The sequence below is a fragment of the Chelonoidis abingdonii genome, chromosome 8, assembly GCF_003597395.2.
Source record: "Chelonoidis abingdonii isolate Lonesome George chromosome 8, CheloAbing_2.0, whole genome shotgun sequence".
Classification (NCBI taxonomy): Eukaryota; Metazoa; Chordata; order Testudines; family Testudinidae; genus Chelonoidis; species Chelonoidis abingdonii.
This window is the reverse complement of record NC_133776.1, coordinates 19,920,626-19,940,307: the sequence shown is the minus strand read 5'-3', so window position 1 is coordinate 19,940,307 and position 19,682 is coordinate 19,920,626. Positions and strand designations below refer to the sequence as shown.

At 40.8% G+C, this 19,682-nt stretch overlaps 1 protein-coding gene across 1 annotated transcript in view; it reads right to left on the bottom strand.

Moving 5' to 3' along the window:
• Window positions 1-19,682, bottom strand: part of SI (sucrase-isomaltase) — a 198,485-nt gene that overhangs the window by 55,784 nt on the left and 123,019 nt on the right. The window contains 9 exon segments of the mRNA XM_075068972.1: window positions 3,915-4,049; window positions 6,691-6,897; window positions 8,403-8,552; window positions 9,856-10,026; window positions 13,310-13,359; window positions 16,447-16,535; window positions 16,832-16,956; window positions 18,203-18,259; window positions 18,341-18,422. Coding sequence (XP_074925073.1) covers window positions 3,915-4,049; window positions 6,691-6,897; window positions 8,403-8,552; window positions 9,856-10,026; window positions 13,310-13,359; window positions 16,447-16,535; window positions 16,832-16,956; window positions 18,203-18,259; window positions 18,341-18,422 — 1,066 coding nt within the window.

The following is a 19,682-nucleotide window of genomic DNA, read 5'->3' as shown; positions in this document are numbered from 1 at the left end:
ATTCCATAACTTTCAAATTTCTCAGCAACTATTATTTGTGTATCTTTCCAGCTCTTTTACTGATGATGATGGAATAATTCTCATTCTGTTTCAGTTGGGATTCTCAGGTACCTGGCTTCACTTTTAGTGACATGTTCATTCAGATTTCTACTCGTCTGCCATCACAGTATGTCTACGGCTTTGGTGAAACTGAACACACTACGTTTCGGCGTGATATGAACTGGCAGACCTGGGGAATGTTCACCAAAGACCAGTCCCTTGTGTGTAAGTAGAGATAAAATTTGAATTAGATTATTTTATAAGCAGCAACTATGTTCTTGGTACACATTACTCAGAGTGTTTTTCCAGGGTGGTGATAGTATATTTTGTTTTAAAACTATGAGGCAGTAACACTGATGTATGATATGCCTGGTCACAGATATCATTATCATTACAACAAACCAAAACAAACTTTAGTAACAATTAAGGTCCTATCAGGTAACTTGGGGTTTGGAAAAAACCTCTCTTAAAACAGGTTATTCCATTTTGCAATAATTGCACTTTTCTCTGAAGCATCTAATATTTGCCACATCTGGAGATGGGATGGCAGGCTATATGGGCCACTGCTCTTATCTGTTGTGTCAATCCTATGTTTCTATGGTGTATGTCGGGTTCTACAAGAAGTGAGCAGAGCTGGAGAACTATTTTTGGCCATGCTTTTTGCCAGTTTTCTCTCCTCCTTCCCAAGTTCTGGAAACTTAATGTTTATTAACTTTTCAAGGTGTGATATGGACTTTGTTCTTTGGTCCTAGATATATACATTTACATTTATCCATATTAAAATGTCCATTTGCTTAAGCTCAGTTTACCAGATCACTCTGAGTCAGGAACCTGTCCTCTTCAATATTTAACAATCCCCCAATTTTTGTGGCATCTGTAAACTTTGTCAGTGACAATTTTATGTTTTTTCCAGGACATTGATAAAAATGTTAAATAGCATTGTGAATATAAGCATTTTGCTCAAAGTGTCTGTGCGCCACATTCAATCAAACCAAAGATGTATCCCAGCAGTACCACTTGTGGCACACGCACCCCTGCCTTCCTCATTCAAGGAGCCAAGGACTTTAAAGGAGCTTGACCACTGACTCCCTCTCCATTCCTTCATACCACTCTGCAACTAATACACTAAATAGCGGGGAAGGGTTGTGGAACATATATGTGCACAACAAACAGGAAGAAGGATAGTTACTGTATAGGTAAGTAACCATTTTTTCTCCTCCAAGTGATTGTTCACAAATGTCACCTGCAGTAGAATGACTTTGGATCACTTGAAGAGAGATTGCAACAGTGACTGGCCAATACTGGCACCGTCTCAGAAAGCTTGAGTGATAGCCCAGTGACCAGAAGAGGTATATACTACTAAACATGTTGCTGCCTTGCATATATCAACTGTTGGTATGTTACTCAAGAAGACTGAGGAAGTGGAATGAACCTTTGTGCAATGGGCCATTATCCTCGGAGGGAGAGCAATCTTTGCTAGATTATGGCAAAGTTTGATGCAGTCAGAAATCCAATGAGATATATACAGTTCTCTAACCAGCTGCCCTGCATTCCTACAAAGTGTATGGGAGATAATCTGAAAGAATGTACAAGGATGAAGCCTCTCTTTGGCTTTACGAGACTGAGCCTTTGGAAAAAAAACACCGGAAGATGAATGATCTGATTGAGGTGGAACTTCAAACATAAACAAGGTGTGGCAAAAAAAAACCTATGTTTTTGTGAAATATCTTTAAAGGGGGCTTGGCTAACAGTGCCTGAAGCTCAGACTCCCATTTGGCAGATGGTACCTGACAGCTACCAGAAATGCTGTTTTAATTGATAGCAACAATTATAAGGATGTTGTTGCTGAAAAATAAAAAAGGACAACCGTCAAACAGGACAAAACTAAATTCATCTAGTGGATCAGAGACAGGAGGGTGTATGAAAATTAGGACTTTTAAGAACTGAGGCATCGACAGATGCAAAAAGACAGAAAATCCCATCTACCAGTGAATGTATCACAGAGATGGAGGCTAAGTGCACCCTTAGAAAACTGATGGGAAAACCATAAGATTTAAAATGTAGCAGGTAATCTAATATATGGGTAATATCTAATATATGTGTAATATCTCTATTACTTGGTGAGTAACCAGTGAGACTCAGTCCAGATTGAGAACCTTTTCCATTTCATTGATAAGTGGCTCTAGTTGTGCCCTTCCTGCTATGCACACCAACATGGCCTGGACATCCTGAGAGCAAACTCTTTCCTTACTGCCAGTCATCCAAGTAAGGAAATATCTAAATGCCTAAATGTTGAAGATGAACTTCCACTACTGCCATACATTTGGTAAACACCCTCAGGGCATGTGTTAGGCTGAAAGGCAGCACCATGTCCTGGTACTGTATATTGCTTACCATGAACTAAAAATTCATGTGGCAATATATCCTAGCCACAGAAAGTATGTATGTATCCTGCAGCTGGAGGCAACGCACTAATTCCCCGCCTTCAAGGAAGGGAGAACAGATGACAGTGGAACCATTCTGTTCTTCATTTTCTTGGTTAATCTGTTCAACTTTCTTACATTTTAAATCTAGGAATCTACATTTCCCTTCCAGAACAGGCTTTGGAGCCATAGCACCCAGAGAGGCACTCCTTGTGGAGGAATGCTCTACTCTTTCGTGGTCAGGGTCGGGCTCTTAAGAGGGACATGTTGTTTTTTCAGGAAGACTAACTTTAAGACAGGAATTCCTTTGTTTCTTCATCCTCGTGGGGAAAGAGGTACAGACAGGACATTTGTTCCCCACTCGTCCGTCTCCTACACAAATTAGGCAACATTTGAAACTCTCAGTGATAGCTGTGCATGTGGAACACAAATGTTTCGGCTTTTTTTTTTGCCATGCAAAAATCCTCTGGATTTAAACCATCAGCTAACTAACGAACTTGTAACTATACGAAGTGAACTGTAAGTATGTACAAATCAGAAAATCTCTTTCACAGATGGCTAACTGAGGCTCAGGAATGACAGGGAACTCTCTAGCTCTCACCACAGATGGAGCAAAGGAACTGAGAGGGAGGGGGGTAGCCATGTCCCTTTTATGGCCTCAGGTCTGTGCATGAGAAGGGCAATGGGCACGCATACTGACTAGTGGTACTGCTGGCAGAAGTCTTGTACTCAAGAGCACTGGGTGCACATACACCTGCAGTGGAATGTACACAAGCACAACCAGTCACTCAAAGGAGAATGTTTAACTATCTTCATTTTGTTTAAGCCACAGCTCCAACATCAGTGGGATAGCCTCTCTTCAAGCTTGGTATCAGCTCACAATCACCATCTCTAAATCACATTCTTTTTGTTCTGAATTTGATCAGAGAATGAGTTTGATATTTTGCAACAGATCTAGTACTAAGTGAGAATTAATTGCTCTGGAAGCTCTTGAGGATGTAATAATGTTCCCTCTAAGGATATGTCTACACTGGAGTTTGAGATGTAATTTCCAGCTCACACAGACATACCTGTGCTAGTTCTCATCAAGCCAGCATGTTAAAACTACAAGTGTAGCAGCAGCGATGCTAGCAACAGGACAGGTTAGCTACATAACTAGTGTTTCATATGGGATTGTACTCAAGGCCACCAGCCTGTCCCACATTTATAGGTGCCACAGATACACTTCTATTTTTTGTTTACATTTCCAACTCCAGGGGAGAAATATGCTAAAATAATAAATAGGTCTTATATTCAGCTAATTAATTTAACTATGTACTTTTTCACCAGTAACACCTGGCAACGCTTAGCAAAATGCAGCCTATATTCAAAGCTAAGCCAGTATTTAGGGATTCCACCAACATACAGGTTAAACAAAAAATGACATCTATAGCAAACCAAGTTTTCACTTACATAATTGTTCCCCGTGCGTTTGCGCCGAATCTGAATACCAAATGGATTGTTCTTAATGGTCACTTCATAGAGTCGACCTGCTTCTGTACTTGTTGGAGTACTAGGCAGGAATAGTGGTACTGGAACTTCATATCTCTTATTGTTGCATCATAAATTCTGTGAAAAGAAAGGCAGTAGTCTTGAAAGTGTAATACATAAGACCTGTTTCTTGTGACTGTTATTTTTTTTAAAGTTCTCTTAGTCAAAGAGCGATAAAATTATTGTGTGTGTGGTTGTTCAAGAATGTAAGTTAACATCATAGGGAAAGCAACAGCAGCATTATAGTTGTGGCCCCTGTATGTTGAACAAATAGCATCTAATTCTGCGGCTATTTTTTCCTGGATTTTGTGGCAGTGTGTGGGCCGCTTCATTTACTATGAAAAACAATCAACCAGCACAGTAGCCTTTGTCTGTTAATTTGATGTTAAATTCCATTTATTTACACTGCCTCTACATTTTTAGTTTTTCAATATGCCAGAAAATTTCTGCACTGGCCTTAAATAAGTTCATTGTAGAAGATGTTAGGGGCAGTCTGAAGGTTTTGACTCCGAGGTACTGGATAGTTGGAGGATGGGGGAAGTGGGAAGTAGCTTTTGATTGTGGGAATAAAGCATATTAGCAAGACATTTCTGCTCAAATAATCAATGATAGTTTATTATCACCTTAAGTATTTCAGGCTTAACTCACTAAGAGTATTAGGGCATGTAAGACATAGACCTCTATAGAGATTATTAATTATTATTAGTAAAGGGATTCTAATTAATTTTATAATACTGGTTTTTACAATTTGCCTTCTTGTTAATTGAATATTAAAAAGGTACTTACAATTATTTTTATGCCCATCATGCTTGGAAAATGCAATAGTATCTGCTTATATTTTGGTTACATATGTTATTAAATGAAATGTAAGGCTAATTCCAGGAGGCTTCTGCTTCCTGTAAACTAGTGACACATTCCCGTACCCCTGCGGGTACGCAGAGGTCTTCAAGGTGGGACTTCAGCTTTTCTAGATATTTGCCTAGTTTTACAACAGGCTACATAAAGAGCATTAACCAAGTCAGGACAAACTACAATTTCATACAGACAATGACATGTTTATACTACTCTATATACTGCACACTAAAATGTAAGTACATCTCTACCCCGATAGAACGCGACCTGATAGAACGCAGGTTTGCATACAACACAGTAAAACTCTGACACACTGCTCTGAGCAGCGTGTTAAGGGTGTCGGAGCAGGCCGGGGCTGAGGTGTTTGGTAAGGGGCAAAGGGTCTCTGGGGCGGTCAGGGGTTCCCTCCCCGCCCAGGGCCTGGGAGTCAGGAGCTGGGGGAGGGCACTTATGGGGGCCCCGTAGTCCCAGAGTGGCACGGGGGATTAGTGGGGTGCCAGGAGCATCCGCTCTGCTTCCCTCACTCCAGTTCCAGCCATGTCACTCGGGGGAGGGAGCTTGGGGGAAGGGTTCCCCACCGCACTCACTAGCAGCGACGGAAGTGGAGCAGCCCAGCCCCAGACCACTTCACTCCACCAGCTCCCAGCCGCAGCACTCTGCTTCCGGTCACAGCTGAGTATAAGTGGCATCCTTTCCCCAACCTCCCTGCACTCACCTGCGGTGGGAAGTGAAGAGCTGCAGCTGGGAGGTGGCAGAGAGGAGTGGGCTGGGGCGACGTCGCTCCGCTTCCCGCCACCGGTGAGTTCAGAGGGCATCCCTTACCCAACCTCCCCACACTCACCAGTGAGGAAAAGCGGAGCAACCCAGCCCCAGCCAGTTCCACTCTGCCAGCTCCCAGCCGTGGTGCTCCGCTTCCTGCGGCAGGTGAGTGCAGGACCTTTCCCCAGCCACCCCCTCAACGATACGGCTGCTGCCAGGGCAAGGAAAGTGGATCAAGCTGGGGTCGCGTTGCTCTGCTTCCCACTACAGGTGAGTATGGGGGGGCATACTTTCCCCAATCTCTCCACACTCACCAATGGCAGGAAGCGGAGCGACGTGGCTGGGAGCTGGAAGGGTGGAGCGGACTCGGTCAGCGCTGCTATGCTTCACACTGCTGCCGCTGAGTGCCTGTCAGGGGGCGGGAGGGGTGCATAGAGGTCGGAGCAGTCAGGGGATAGAGAGGTTCTGTAAAGGGTGGGATCCTGGGGGTGATTAGGGATGGGGGTCTTTGGAGGGGGGCAGTCAGGGAACAAGGAATGGGGGCAAAGCAAGTTTGATATAACGCGGTCTCACCTATAACACGGTGAGATTTGTCGTCTCTCAAGGACCAAGTTATATCGGGGTAGAGGTGTACAATATTTATATTCCTACTGATTTATGTTTTACTTATAGAGTAAAATGAGAAAGTAAGCAATTCTTCAATACTAGTGTGCTGTGACACTTTTGTGTTTGTATGTCTGATTTTGAAAACAAGAAAATTTTAAGTGAAGTGGAACTTGGGAGTATATAAGACGAATCAGACTCCTGAAAGGGGTACATTAGTCTGGAAAGGTTGAGAGCCACTTCTCTAGAAGGAGTCAGATGTGTAGTTGCTCCCAGAAAGATGCATCTGAGGGGAAGCCCCTCAGCACCAGAGCTTCAACTGTGGTGGTCTTTACATAAGCCATTCAAAAGATGGGTAAATTCTTACTTTCTCCTACTCTCTTCTGTAGCCATGTATAGCCTAGTCATATTCTAGCTCACTAAAAATGAAAAAATATCACTAATCTCATCATAGACTGTCTTAACAGATTCAGACTCAAATTACCTTGAACTGAAACATGTTTTCGTCGTGATATTTCATTTCCAAGCGAAGTGTGTTGATAGGGGGAGAACGATCCCCATAGCGGTCAGGGATACTAGGATCTCTGGAGAGGTCAGCCGTAAGACCTGAAGCGGTGTTTTGAATGTTACTGACAGAATAGCCATAATTACTTGGGTAGTAACATGATGGTACAAGGGAGTTAGAGGCAACCTGAAAAATAGATTGCAGATTAGAAAACAGTATATGAGATCATTCATTTTAAAAGCCAATTTCAGAAAAGACCCATTTTTAACAGGTAACTCATTACATGAGCAATTGGTGGGAAAGGTTACTGCAACAATGCTGAACAGTGTGAAAACGAATCCTAACAAAGAACACAATGATTTATGCAATTAAGATCAGACAAAACTTTCCGTCATTACAGTAGTGTCCCTTGGAGGAGGACAGCCCATTACAATTACACAGATATACAGCATTTGACTTGAGAATTTCAATGCACAGAATTTCAGTAGGTTTAGAAATATGATGAAAAGAATTCCCTGGGATTTATTTATGATTCCTCATCACTTATTTACATTTAAAAAACAACAGCGCTTGATAAATTTATTTTTCCTTATCTTAAGTGTATTTTAATAGAAGCATCTCTCACTTGTTCATAAAATTCTGTTATATTAGCAGTGACACGGAACACTGCATTTAATGCCGGTGATTAGCGGTCACTATTCTAAATCCCCCTGTCAAATTCCTTGGGTTTTTCTGGTATTTTCATTTTCAGAGTGAGATTTTTTTCATGCTTTGTGAATGCCCAGGGGTTTTTTCTCCACCTGAAAGTTTGAGGATAAGCCACCTTTTACTGAATACATGGACAGGGAAAAAATACACTTTTTCTCACCATTATAAAGAAAAATTACGATGACAACAAAAACCCTTGCAACTTCCTCTGAACAGGTGTACAATCAAGCAGGGTTTGAGAGGTGAAATCAAGCATGCACCAAGTAGCCCTAAATGTTGAGAAGTGCCTTTTATTGTTCAGGAGGAAATGGCTGAGAATTCGCCTATTTACTTACTAATTTTATTGACTGAGCATACTGAGAAGATCTTTTCACTGAGGACTCAATCTTACTTCCATTAGAATCAAGTGAAATCTTTGCCTGGCACACAGATTACCATTGTCCTCCTTATCCTAACCAAGCTTAGAATCAAAGAAACAGCTAAAGAGAAGGATGGGAAAGAGAGAAAAATAGAATAGCGATGAAGTGACACTTGAGACGGTACTAAGTGTAGAAACCTTAGGTTCACATCCTAGGAGTTGCTCAAGACCCAGCTCTGGGGATGCTGATGTCAGCCAATTTCCTATTTTGGTCTGTTCTTTTCAGATCAGGAGAAAGAGCCCAGTGGCAAAATGTCAAATGCCTGAGTTCTAGTAGTGGTGGTGATGGGTATAGTGGTAAGGATGATTAATTCTGCCTGCCATGCACAAGCAAGCTGCTAAGTGATCCCCTGAGAAGCAATGTCCAAAATGTGTGGCAACCTTGATCCACATAGTCATACTTATTTTCAGCTCTCAAACATTTTGTTGTGTTGTTAAAACAATTCTGCAAGCTCATCAAATACATAAAAACCCTAGTCGGCAACTCTTTTAAATTAGATAAATTAAGTTAGTGTCATTGAAGTCAAGTCCTTATTCTTGCTTCACACAAATCATTTCTGCTTACCTGCCAGATACAGCCACGAGCAGTACAATTTTCTTCTGATGCACCTGAGTCAGGATAACAGTTAAATTTTTCATTGTCTTCAACCACTGAAGACCAGTCCACTGAGTAGGGTTTCCCTAGTTCAAGCTGAAGCCCGGTAATATGCAGCAGCTTTGAAAGGAAACAAAAAAACAACAACAAATCTACCTGAGGCCATTGTATTTTTCAGCTCTCACACTACTTATTAGATAGTTTCTTCTTTTTGTCTTCTTCTCCTAATTCAGATTTGAAACAATTGATCTGTGACTTATTTTAACATTGAATTCCAATCTATGGGCTTCCCAGGGACCCTGTAAAGATCAGAATCCTGCTCTTTCTTTTTATAAGCTTGGAGTCCATTCTGATTTCACCTGTGCACAGGAATTCCCACTTTCCCATCCAACAAATGATAGCACAGCTAAATATAATAGATTTTTTTGGTATGTTTCAGGTGCAAGGCAGAAAGGCGTGAGACTTAATAAAGGATACAGTTTTGTAGAAAGCCTTGGGAAGAGGCTTGGGGTGGGAATAACCTTGCATTTTTCCATCAGGAGAGTGGCAACCCTAAAAGCAGCTACAGGAGGTATGTTTATATTTGAAAGGCAGTCCAGAGGAACTTGTCTTGAAGGCCACCATGATCATCAGGATTTGTTTCAATTGCATTTAGGAGTGCTTGACTCATTTATGATTTATAGTTAATACTGACTTCTTCCCCATAATTATATACATGATAGAGTCACAGGGGAGGTTTCTTAGTCCTGGGAAATCTTTTTATTATTTTAATAAGAAGAAATGTGTTGGACATTTCACAAAAACATGCAAGTTCAAATCATGGCCCATTGGGAGTTTTGCCAATGGCTTCAGTGGAGACAAGATTTAACCCATAGAGATAGGGTCTTTGCCTTGAACTGCATATAGCCTATATTTCACATAACACAAGAAAAAAGGTTAATAATTATACAGGAGCAGGGGCAGGGAGGAGGAAAGAAATGGGTGGCAAGAACAGAATCATCTAGCTTCTCAGTAAGTACTTGTTGAAGATACTATATTCCCTCTCGGATTTCTTAGGGCTTAAATAAGCTTTTAGGAGGGTTGAAAAAAAAAATCAAGCACTCAGAGTTAGGAATTACCAAAGGTTAAGGTTTTTACTGCAGCAATAACTTAGCCACATTGCACATACGCTCTGTCATATTGTCTTGCTTTTTTATTTTGTCAAATTGAAACCATGTTTGATTACATTTTGTGTCATTTACATCATACAACAATTCCAGGTTGTTTGATTTCGTAAGGCAATTATTTCTAGTGGCACATTCTTGTATTTATGAAAAAATATAGGACTTAATATTGCAACTGAGATCTGATTCAATGCCAAGTTTAAGGAAGAAAAGTTATATTATTCAGCAGAAGACTTAATACCCTTCAATTAGCTGCTTACCTTTTTTGTAGCACTGTAGTTGACATTATGGAGAGATGGAACGGTCACACCATTTTGTTTTACTGTAACAGCTAAAGGTACTCTGTCAACTCCCAAGACTTTAATTTCATCAAATTTTAAATTGTTTGGGTCAGTGTATCCATTGTGCACAATCGTAATTTCTAAAACACTCTGAAAAGACAACAAAATATATTAGATTCACATTGTACCAACTTGCCATCAAACTGATGTTTAGATATCATAGTGTCTTATAGTATGATCTTTCATCCCTGATTATCACACTAAAAATCATGCGGTTCCTTCTGTCCAGACCCACTTACGTGTTTCTTATGTTGGATGGCTATGCAACAGGTACCTATATATAACACACATATGCATCAAAATGTAGCTTCTCCAGGTAGGACTGCATGTTAAGAGGGACAGCAGAAGGAGGGTTTTCCTCTTCCCTTCTGTACATGCACAGAGGTCAGCCACAACTGCAGCCCTCCCTTAAGTGTAGACTGCTCCTTGCTAGGGATTCCTATTGAAAAACCAACCCCAAAGAAGCATGGAAGCAGCAGGGCCTTGGGCTCTCCTTTCCTCCTCACCCACCAGATGGAGAAAGGAACACTTGGTACACCCTTGTGAGAGGTGGAGCAGTAAACACATTCTCTGCTGCACATGCAGAGCACCAGGAAGCATTGCACAATGATGCCTGCTGCTCAAGCTGAGTCAAGATTGCACACACGCCACTAAGGAGACTACAGTAGAGCTAGAGGTTTCATTTCTAGCTTGGGTAGACGTATCCACCCTGCCTCTGATTGAGCTAGTGTGTTAAAGGTAGCAGCATAGTTGCTGCTGCTGCTGCTGCTGCACGAACAGGACAGGTTAGCTATCCCAAGTACAGTCCTGTTTGAAACCCAGGTACATACTCAGGGCAGCTAGCCTCTCCAACACCCCAAGCAGCTGCAGCTAATACAGCTATTTAGAGTGTATTAACACAATCAGAGCTAGCACAGAGGTGTCTACCTAAGCTGGAAATGACTCCTCCAGCTCCAATATATAAATGCCTTTAGTACAGTCTGTAATAACAAGTAAAATCCAGACCCAAAGGTGAGGGAAAGCATGAAGGTCAGTAACCTCAGGTTCTTGATTAATTTCAGTGTAATTGTAGATCTATGTGCTTCTCTTTTGTTTTCTTTCAAGGAGGAAGAATGACCCAGTTAGGGTACTGGACTGGGATCTAAGAGATCTAGGTTCATTTCCTGCTCTGCCAGAGACATTTGTATGTAAATAGCTCATTCACTTTTCATGCAACCATTAATCAAACAAAATTCTTGTTGAAATCAGTGGGCCAAATCCTGGGCTCCTCTGTGCAATTACAGCCCTGCACAAGGTGTAAAAGAACTCCCTTGTCTCAGAGGGAATGTGTACAGATCACTATCCCTGCACCAGGCTGTTCAGTCCTGCAAACCAGTGTGGAGAGGGTCTGAACCATGTACCTACACATCCCCTCCCCACTACATACGGATTGAATTGTGCCTCAGATGATGCTAGAAAGGAGCCATTTCTGTACTCTGGAAATGCAGGGTTAGTAATTTTATCTGGTCCTTCAGGTTATGTGAGGGAAGATTCCATAAGTCGTTTCCTTCGCTCCCCCACCCCACATTATGAACTACCACAACAGACAGCAGCAAATAATAAAAACTGGCATATGAATGTAGGGACAAGCTTATTACCAGAAACCACCAGAACTTCTTTTTAAAATGTGACTATATTTCAAGTTGGATGAGTTTCTTTATAATACATGTTGCTTTTCTGTATATCACAGTAAATTTGTAGATATGTGTGTGTTTAATGGCACCTTGTTTTTAAAAATATGCAGGAGATGATGAGCTATAATGTACTCAGTTAAATAGATTAGTAAAATGACAGCAGAAGTGCAGCTGACAAAATGATACTATTAGCCTCATGTTACTTTGATTTCTGCATATGTAAATGTTGAAGTTTTACAAATAAATTTTATTAAATATAGTTTCCTTATCAAACAGAATATTTAAAATATCTCTATAATACTTCTTATATATGTATTTATTACAATTTATTCATATAAAGTATAGCATGTTAAATGCAATTACAGACAGACAATCTCAATACAACAGCTTATCTCACTCCGATTTCTACACGACCACCCCCAGAAATTACAAGTGTTCAGAACTGGGATTTTGATATAGCTCACTGTAGAGTAAGACCAGCTATGAAATTAGGAACCACGATGTGGGTTTGGATTGTGAACCAATGTTTCTTTTTGAAAGTCTGAGTGTAATCACATCTGCAGTTCTGGTTTGAGCCTACCACTAAATATCTGGTAGAACAGTGATTCTTAAACTAGCGTTGACGCTTGTTCAGGAAAAACTCTTGGAGGGCCGGGTTGGTTTGTTTACTTGCCGCCAGGGCCAGTGCTTCCATTTAGGTGACCTAGGCGGTCGCCTAGGACACCAGGATTTGGGAGGGCAGCATTTTGCGGCCCTCGGCGGCAATTCGGCAGCAGGGGGTCCTTCCACACTCCAGGTCTTGGGCGGCAATTCTGCGGCGGGTCCTTCACTCGCTCTGGGACCTGCCGCTGAAGTGCCCCGAAGACTGGGAGCGCGGAAGGACCCCCGCCTAGGGCGCCAAAAACCCTGGCGCCGCTCCTGCTTACCGCATCCACAGATTTGGCTGATCACAGCTCCCACTGGCCATGGTTCACCGCTCCAGGCCAATGGGGGCTGCAGGACGTGGCACGGGCCAAGGGATGTGCTGGTCACCCTTCCAGCAGCTCCCTTTGGCCTGGAGCAGCAAACCACGGCCAGTTGGAGCCGCGATCAGCCAAACCTGCAGACACGGCAGGTAAATAACCGGCCCGGCCCTCCAGGGGCTTTTCCTGAACAAGAGGCAGCCTTAGTTTGAGAACCACTGTTCTACCTTATATTTAGTGGTGAGCTCAAACCAGAACTGCAGATGTGATAACACCCAGAACCACTGAGATAAAAGATAAAGATCTTTGTTATAACAGCAAGAGTTAAGGAAATTACCCCATGTTTACATCTGACTTTTCTGAACACTAATTTATGAACATCAATCCTAATGTTAGGAACAATTAGGAAAGGGATAGATAATGAAACAATAAATATCATAATACCACTGTGTAAATCCATGGAACACGCACACCTTGAACACTGTATAAAAAGATGTATTAGAATTGGAAAAGGTACAGAGATGGGCAACAAAAATGATGAAGGGTGTGGAACAGCGTGCATAAAAGGAGAGATTAAAAAGATTGGGGCTGTTCAACTTGGAAAAGAGATGACTAACGGTGTGTGGCAGTGGAGAGGATGGTAATATGACAGAGGTTTATAAAATCATGAACAGTGTGGAGAAAATCAATAAGGAAATGTTAATAACCCCTACACATAACACAAGAACCTGTACCCACCTGACTTGCATTAAATGTTTCTAATAGATAAGCACCCTGTTCATATGCATCTGTAATGAGAAAGCAGTAGAGTAAAATGTATCCCACTATAATTTTATTTTGGTCAATATTCATGACTATTTAAAAAAATATATTCTAAATACAATTCCAGTGTTAATATGCAAAACATCCCACTGTTTCCATAATAAACACACTTAGAACCCTCAATAGAAACATATGCTGTATAAGTGAGAGAAAAATCTCTAAAAGTTTTCTGTTTGTAAAAAACTTAACAACAACAACAACAACAAAAAAGTGGTACATATGTTCAAAATGTAGTTTGACAATTTTTAAATATCATCTGTGCCAAATGAAATTCAATTTGTTTGTTTTATTCTGTCCCAGGTTTCGAATGGGTAAATTATTAGTAGTAAGATTGTAATTTAGTCATGGAGGTCGGGGAAGTCACGGAATCTATGACTTCAGCTTGTGGTGGTCGGGAGCTGCAGGGTCCCCTGCCACCCACTGGGGCAGGAAGCTGTGGGGTACCCCCGCCACCTCTGGTGTCCCCCTCCCTGCTGCCACAGGTGGCAGGGGAACCCCCCATCTCCCTGCCACTAGGACAGTGGGGACACCACCATCCCTCCCCCACTCCTGGCAGGTGGCAGCGGGGAACCCCCAAACTCCCGGCTGCTGTGGCTGCACAGGGTGGCAGGCAACTCCAGGCTATTGCAGAAGAACTCAAACTCCTGGGTACCATGGGTGGTGGGGAATCCCAAGCTCACAGCCCCCGCAGGGGATGCCTGGAGCTGCAGGCAACAGGGGTATCCCGCAGTCCCCAGCTGCTACAGGCAGCTCCTAGTCCCTGCAGTTGCCCCACTTGAAGTACTGTGCGGATCTGCAGATCCCCATTTTGTCAGGGATATTTTAGTAAAAGTTGGGAACAGGTTACAGCTTCCGTGAATTTTTCTGTTTTGCCCATGACCTGTCCGTAACTTTTACTAAAAATATTTGTGACAAAATCTTAGCCTTAATTATTAGCCATAAGGGCGAGGGCAGACTGAGGCTGGATTAAGTACCTGGGTAGTTCCATTGACTTCAATGGGACTACTCATGTAGTTAAAAGGGACGCACATGCTTCTGGTACTTTCTTGGATTAAGACCTGAGGAGGATTCTTGGATCCTTTGGATCGGGGCCTGGTGATTGGAAGGGATCACACCGAGCTGTGACTCAATGAGGAACAAAGCGAGTGCTGGGGAAAAGGCTATCAGGGGCCAGGAGAAGAGACTGTATGAAGGATGGGCACTGAAAGGAAGAACCCATCTGAGGGCCAGCAATAAGAAGAATAAGTTGTGGGGAAGACTATTTATTCCACACTTGCATGGGGCAAAGTTATGTAATGAAAGCTCCAAATTTCTATCCACTCCATTTGACAGAGGGAAAGTAGTTTAGTACATACAGGGTCAGGGTCAGTAAATTAATATTTGACTGGGCTTCAGTCTGAGCTTCTTATTTCTCCCTATATTTTGTAAAAGACTATTGCATATGAGCTTTAATGTTCCCTTTGGTAAGTCTCATGCTGTGGAGATGGAGACCTCAAATCAGAGGTAAAGCTAACAACTCTCTGACAATCAGTACATGGGCTCCTGTTTCTCAGCCATCTCCCAAATGTCAGGGGAGGAGTGCTCCTAATCCTTCAAACAGAGATTTAAGGGTTTGTAAGCCTCCCACAAGGCACGCCAGCAATTCCCCACCTCCTACTTTATTCAGTATCCATTTACACATTACTGTGATAGATAGGAATGTCTCTTTTGAAAACATCAGTGTCTATTTTCTCTATAAGCCTCAGATTGGGGATCTAAACTACCAAACGATAATGCTGACAATCACAGCTGGCGCAGTTTCCTGATTTCTGAAAAATAGATCACTGAGAGATGATTGAAGTGCACCTTGCAAGTTAGTTTAATTTAATTAAGCTACAATTAAACTCTATGAACTTAGTAAATAGTTCCAAATCTGAGTCACTCAAAGCTTGGCATACTTCAGTGCACCTCACAGTACGCTGATAGTACCCCATGCACTTCTACTGAGAGCTACTGAAAGCTCAGAGGAGACTTACTGTGGATAGTGTGAGATTCACACTTGATATGATGGATAAATTTTAAAATTTACTAATGCTAGGAAAATCAACTTGGACTTCTCACTCCATTCTTAATTCACATGGTTATACTTACCATAGATTTTGCAAAAGTCTGAGGATAAAGCATGATCTCTCTTATTACACGTGTTAGACTAAGTCTAATGATGTAAGTTAAGGTATGAAAAATCTGAATTCTGGAAGCAATAATGTCATAGGACTTCAGTGAGACAAAATCAATATTATTGTACTGTACTACAGGTTTTACTTGACTTTTTGTTTTTCAAGCACTGTTCTTTAGAGCTTTCCAGCTGTGGGCCCTGATCTGGAAATTTATAGCATATGTATGGGAGGGACCCCTGTGCTCATATGGAGTTCCCTGACTTCAGTGGGGCTCTGAGCAGGTTCAAGTATTCAGATATGCATGGTAAATTTTATTTATTTAGGACTAAGATCCCGCAAACACATGCATAGGTACATATATTCACATGTATAGTCCCACTGAATACACCCAGGGGCGGCTCTAGGCATTTTGCCACCCCAAGCACGGCAGGCAGACTGCCTTCGGCAGCTTGCCTGTGGAGTCTGCTGGTCCTGTGGCTTCGACGGACCCTCTGCAGGCACGTCTGCGGGAGATCCTCCGAAGCCGTGGGACCAGCGGACCCTCCGCAGGCAAGCCACCAAAGGCAACCTGCCTGCCGCCCTCTCGGCGCCAGAAGAGTGCCCCCCGCGGCTTGCCACCCAAGAACGCGCTTAGCGTGCTGGAGCCTGGAGCCGCCCCTGAATACATCAGTACTATGCACACATTTAAGTGTTTGCAGATTTGTTGTATATGCTGAAATACATGTATCTACAAGTGTTTGCACATCAAATACTTTATAAAAATAACATTTCATACATTCAAAACTTAAAACCGTAAAAATAAGACGCACCAAGAAGGAGAAAAAAATTATGCTATTTAGGAAACTTTACTCTTGATGTAAGTAAATCTTCTCACTTCAATTTACTATTAAAACTTACCAATGCTGTTCCCATCATCCCAGTAAAGCTGACCATAAGCGAACCCATTATCATCTAAAGCAATAGTAAGTCCCATTGAGTTTTGTCGGCTGCAAAAAAAAAAAAAAAAAGTCAGCAAACACATTACTATTTGTCTGTTTCTTCAGAGTTGTAACTATTTAAGCTATATAGGAACATCCTTAGACCAGGTAGACCCTCCCCCTCTGTTTCTCTCATTTTCATCAACCATATGATCAATCAAATTCATCTCATACCTCACCTGCAATCTGTCCTCTAGGCCATTTTAACTGGGTCTTTAATATTCCAAACCACAAGCAGCTTCAAGAGAGTTCCCATTAAAAATAAAAGAAACCAGTTTTAAATTTTCCAGTTAATTTCATAGTACCTGTAAAAGGTATTATTAGCAGGGTCCTGCCATGGGATGATGTAACCTCCACGGATATGAAGGTTGATATGTTCAAGAGGAGCTGATAGGTTGTAGAACTGTCCCTTGAAACCAATATATTCCTCCTATAAATGAAAATAATTGATTTCAAACAAGTTACTTCTAAATCATACTAACGTAAATGAACAAGGAAGGAGATCCTAAATATGTTAATTACTTTTTGCCACAGAAATACTGATTTAAATGTATAAATAGGGCTGTTATTTTCAAAATTTTATTCCATATTTTGAAGAACATGAAAATTGTGGACTTTGGGTGCAACAATGGGGCACAGGTCAAGGAGCTAAACCACAAAGTAATTATAATTTTGGTGACCTTTTTTCTGCCTCTTTCTCTCTCTCCAGCTTCTTTCTTCCCACTCTTTTCCCTGCCTCTGCAGAAGGCAGATGCAGCTAAAGCTGCCCAACTTCTGCTCTCTTGCCAAAGACTTCAGATAGAATATTTCAGGGATTAAAAATGAATAGAACTGTTTTGGGCTAAAGGTGTTTGAGAATGTAACATGTTTGTGATTTTCAAACACCCTGAGCTTTTAGTTCACTCATAAGTAGGCATTGGGTGAAAATTTTGTAACAAAGTTAGGTTACATTAAACTAACACACCATATTAGTGTGAACTTTTTGACCAGGTTTGCAAACCTGGGTGAATAGTTTGGAAGAATTTGAGAGAAAATTCAGGTCAGACCAGACCCTTCCTAACTCTCACACAAGTTCCTTTCTCTCTCTATGGGGGAACCTGGTGGCTTGTAATCCCCACTTCTATCTTGACATCTTCAGGGGCAGGTTGACGTGATAAGTACCCTTCATTCTAATTGATGCTCAGTAGCTCACTGGACTGGATTCAAGGTCTAGAGCTTAATTTCCAAAAGGATGTCATTTCCCAACAAAACCTTGGTTTTAAAAGCCTCCATATCCTATCTCAACCACCTTGTTAATATATATTCCCCTTCCTGCTCCTCTTCAGCTCTCAGTGGCCTCCCCTCTATCATTCCACACCATCTCACAACTATGTGCTCCTATAATTCTGCTGATGATATTAAGGTCTATATCTCTTGCCAACTTTCACAGCCTTCATACTCCTCTCTTTGTCATTGGCTAGATGTTTTTCTTCCATTTAATTCTCTCAGTTGGTTGTACTAGTTAAGTCTAAAAAAAAATACATGGGGATGTAGTTTGCATAAAAATATGAACAAAGTATAGTGCAAAGTTGTATTTAAACATAAAAAGTGAGGAATTCCACCACCACCTTTGGTAGATTATTCTGCTAATAGTTCTATTAGTTAGAAGGTCAATAGAAAACATTTGTGTTACTTACCGTGTAATAATCATACCAGCGTGCATTGGGTATATAAGCCAACACTAATGTAGCATTCTGGAATTGAAACACATATATGTTATCTTCTAAGGATATCGAAAAGTACTTCCATATATAATTAAATATCTAAATTCTTACCTCCAGTACAGGGCTAATGAGCAGTGCAGGTCCCCACAGAAATTGTTTGTATACATCCCAAGTTTGCTTGTCTTCCACAAACCTTAAAGCAGTAAAATCATTACCACATATATGTATCAATCTATTCAAAAGAGTTTCCTTCTTAAAACACACTGAATGGTTAAAATTTTTATCTATCTCCATCATACACACACACACAGCCTTATTTATGTTAGTTCTTTTAATAACTCAGATTATTAAAACTGGACCAATTTTAAACATTTAATTTACTTTTCCTAATTCATGTATGCCAAGGGTTTACAGAGATCCTCCGATGAAAGACATTATAGAAGTGTTAAGTATCACTATTCATATATGTTGTAGTTTAGACCTTGAAACTAAAAGGATCTGTTTCTAGTCACTTTAATTTTTAGGTCCTTATTAATTAACACAATAATAGTAATATTATCTAAGGGCCAGACTGAGAATCTCTTCCTCATGTTGTTGTACAACTATTCACATAAATTGTCCCACTGAAATCAATGAGTTACTCAAGTGAGTTATACTCATCAAAGGGAATAACATGGTCACAGTCTAGCCCTAATATTTTTAAACCTTTACAAAGTTGGGATGCAGTTTGATTTTGACAATAAAATTTAGGTCAGTTCTTATTGTATTCAGTCTAGTTTACCATCTCTAAACGACACCAATGAAAACATTCATTTATCTTGAGGTCAAAGAAACAGTAAGAACCAAAGATCTACAAATACTGAAGCAAACCAGCTAGATCTATTGCTAAACCTGGAAATGATTCTTATAATGTATTTTTTTTAATGCTGGGATTGGAAGGTTTGTAACAGGAGAAACAGTGACTGAATTTCCTCATTGTGATGATTCCACAGAAATATAATAAAGTGTTTGACATAAATTAATGCTGAAGCAAGGGAATGAATAACTTCAGTCATCTATTCTGATAGATGCTGAAAATCCAGTATTAAGGAGAGAGTATATTACTGTCAGTGAAGGCTGAAAGTTACAAAATGATCAATCTCCTTATTTTTCCCCACCCTCCAAAAAATCATAATGCGCTCACATCTGAAAACTCAAAGGGAGTCCTATATTTTAAACATAATTAAACTGCAATAATTACATAATTAAGAGTCCAACAGGTCAATAGGTTGTTTACAATCATAAACCTTCTACTGATGTGCATATAACAAACAATACGATATGTAACTCATATCTGTATCATATTATAACAGCTATTAACCCTTTAGAAACCATTGATAATTTAAAATATAAAATGTGATCTTTATTTTGTTTTTAATTTTTCTCTATTGTGTTTTCAGAACAAATGCAACAA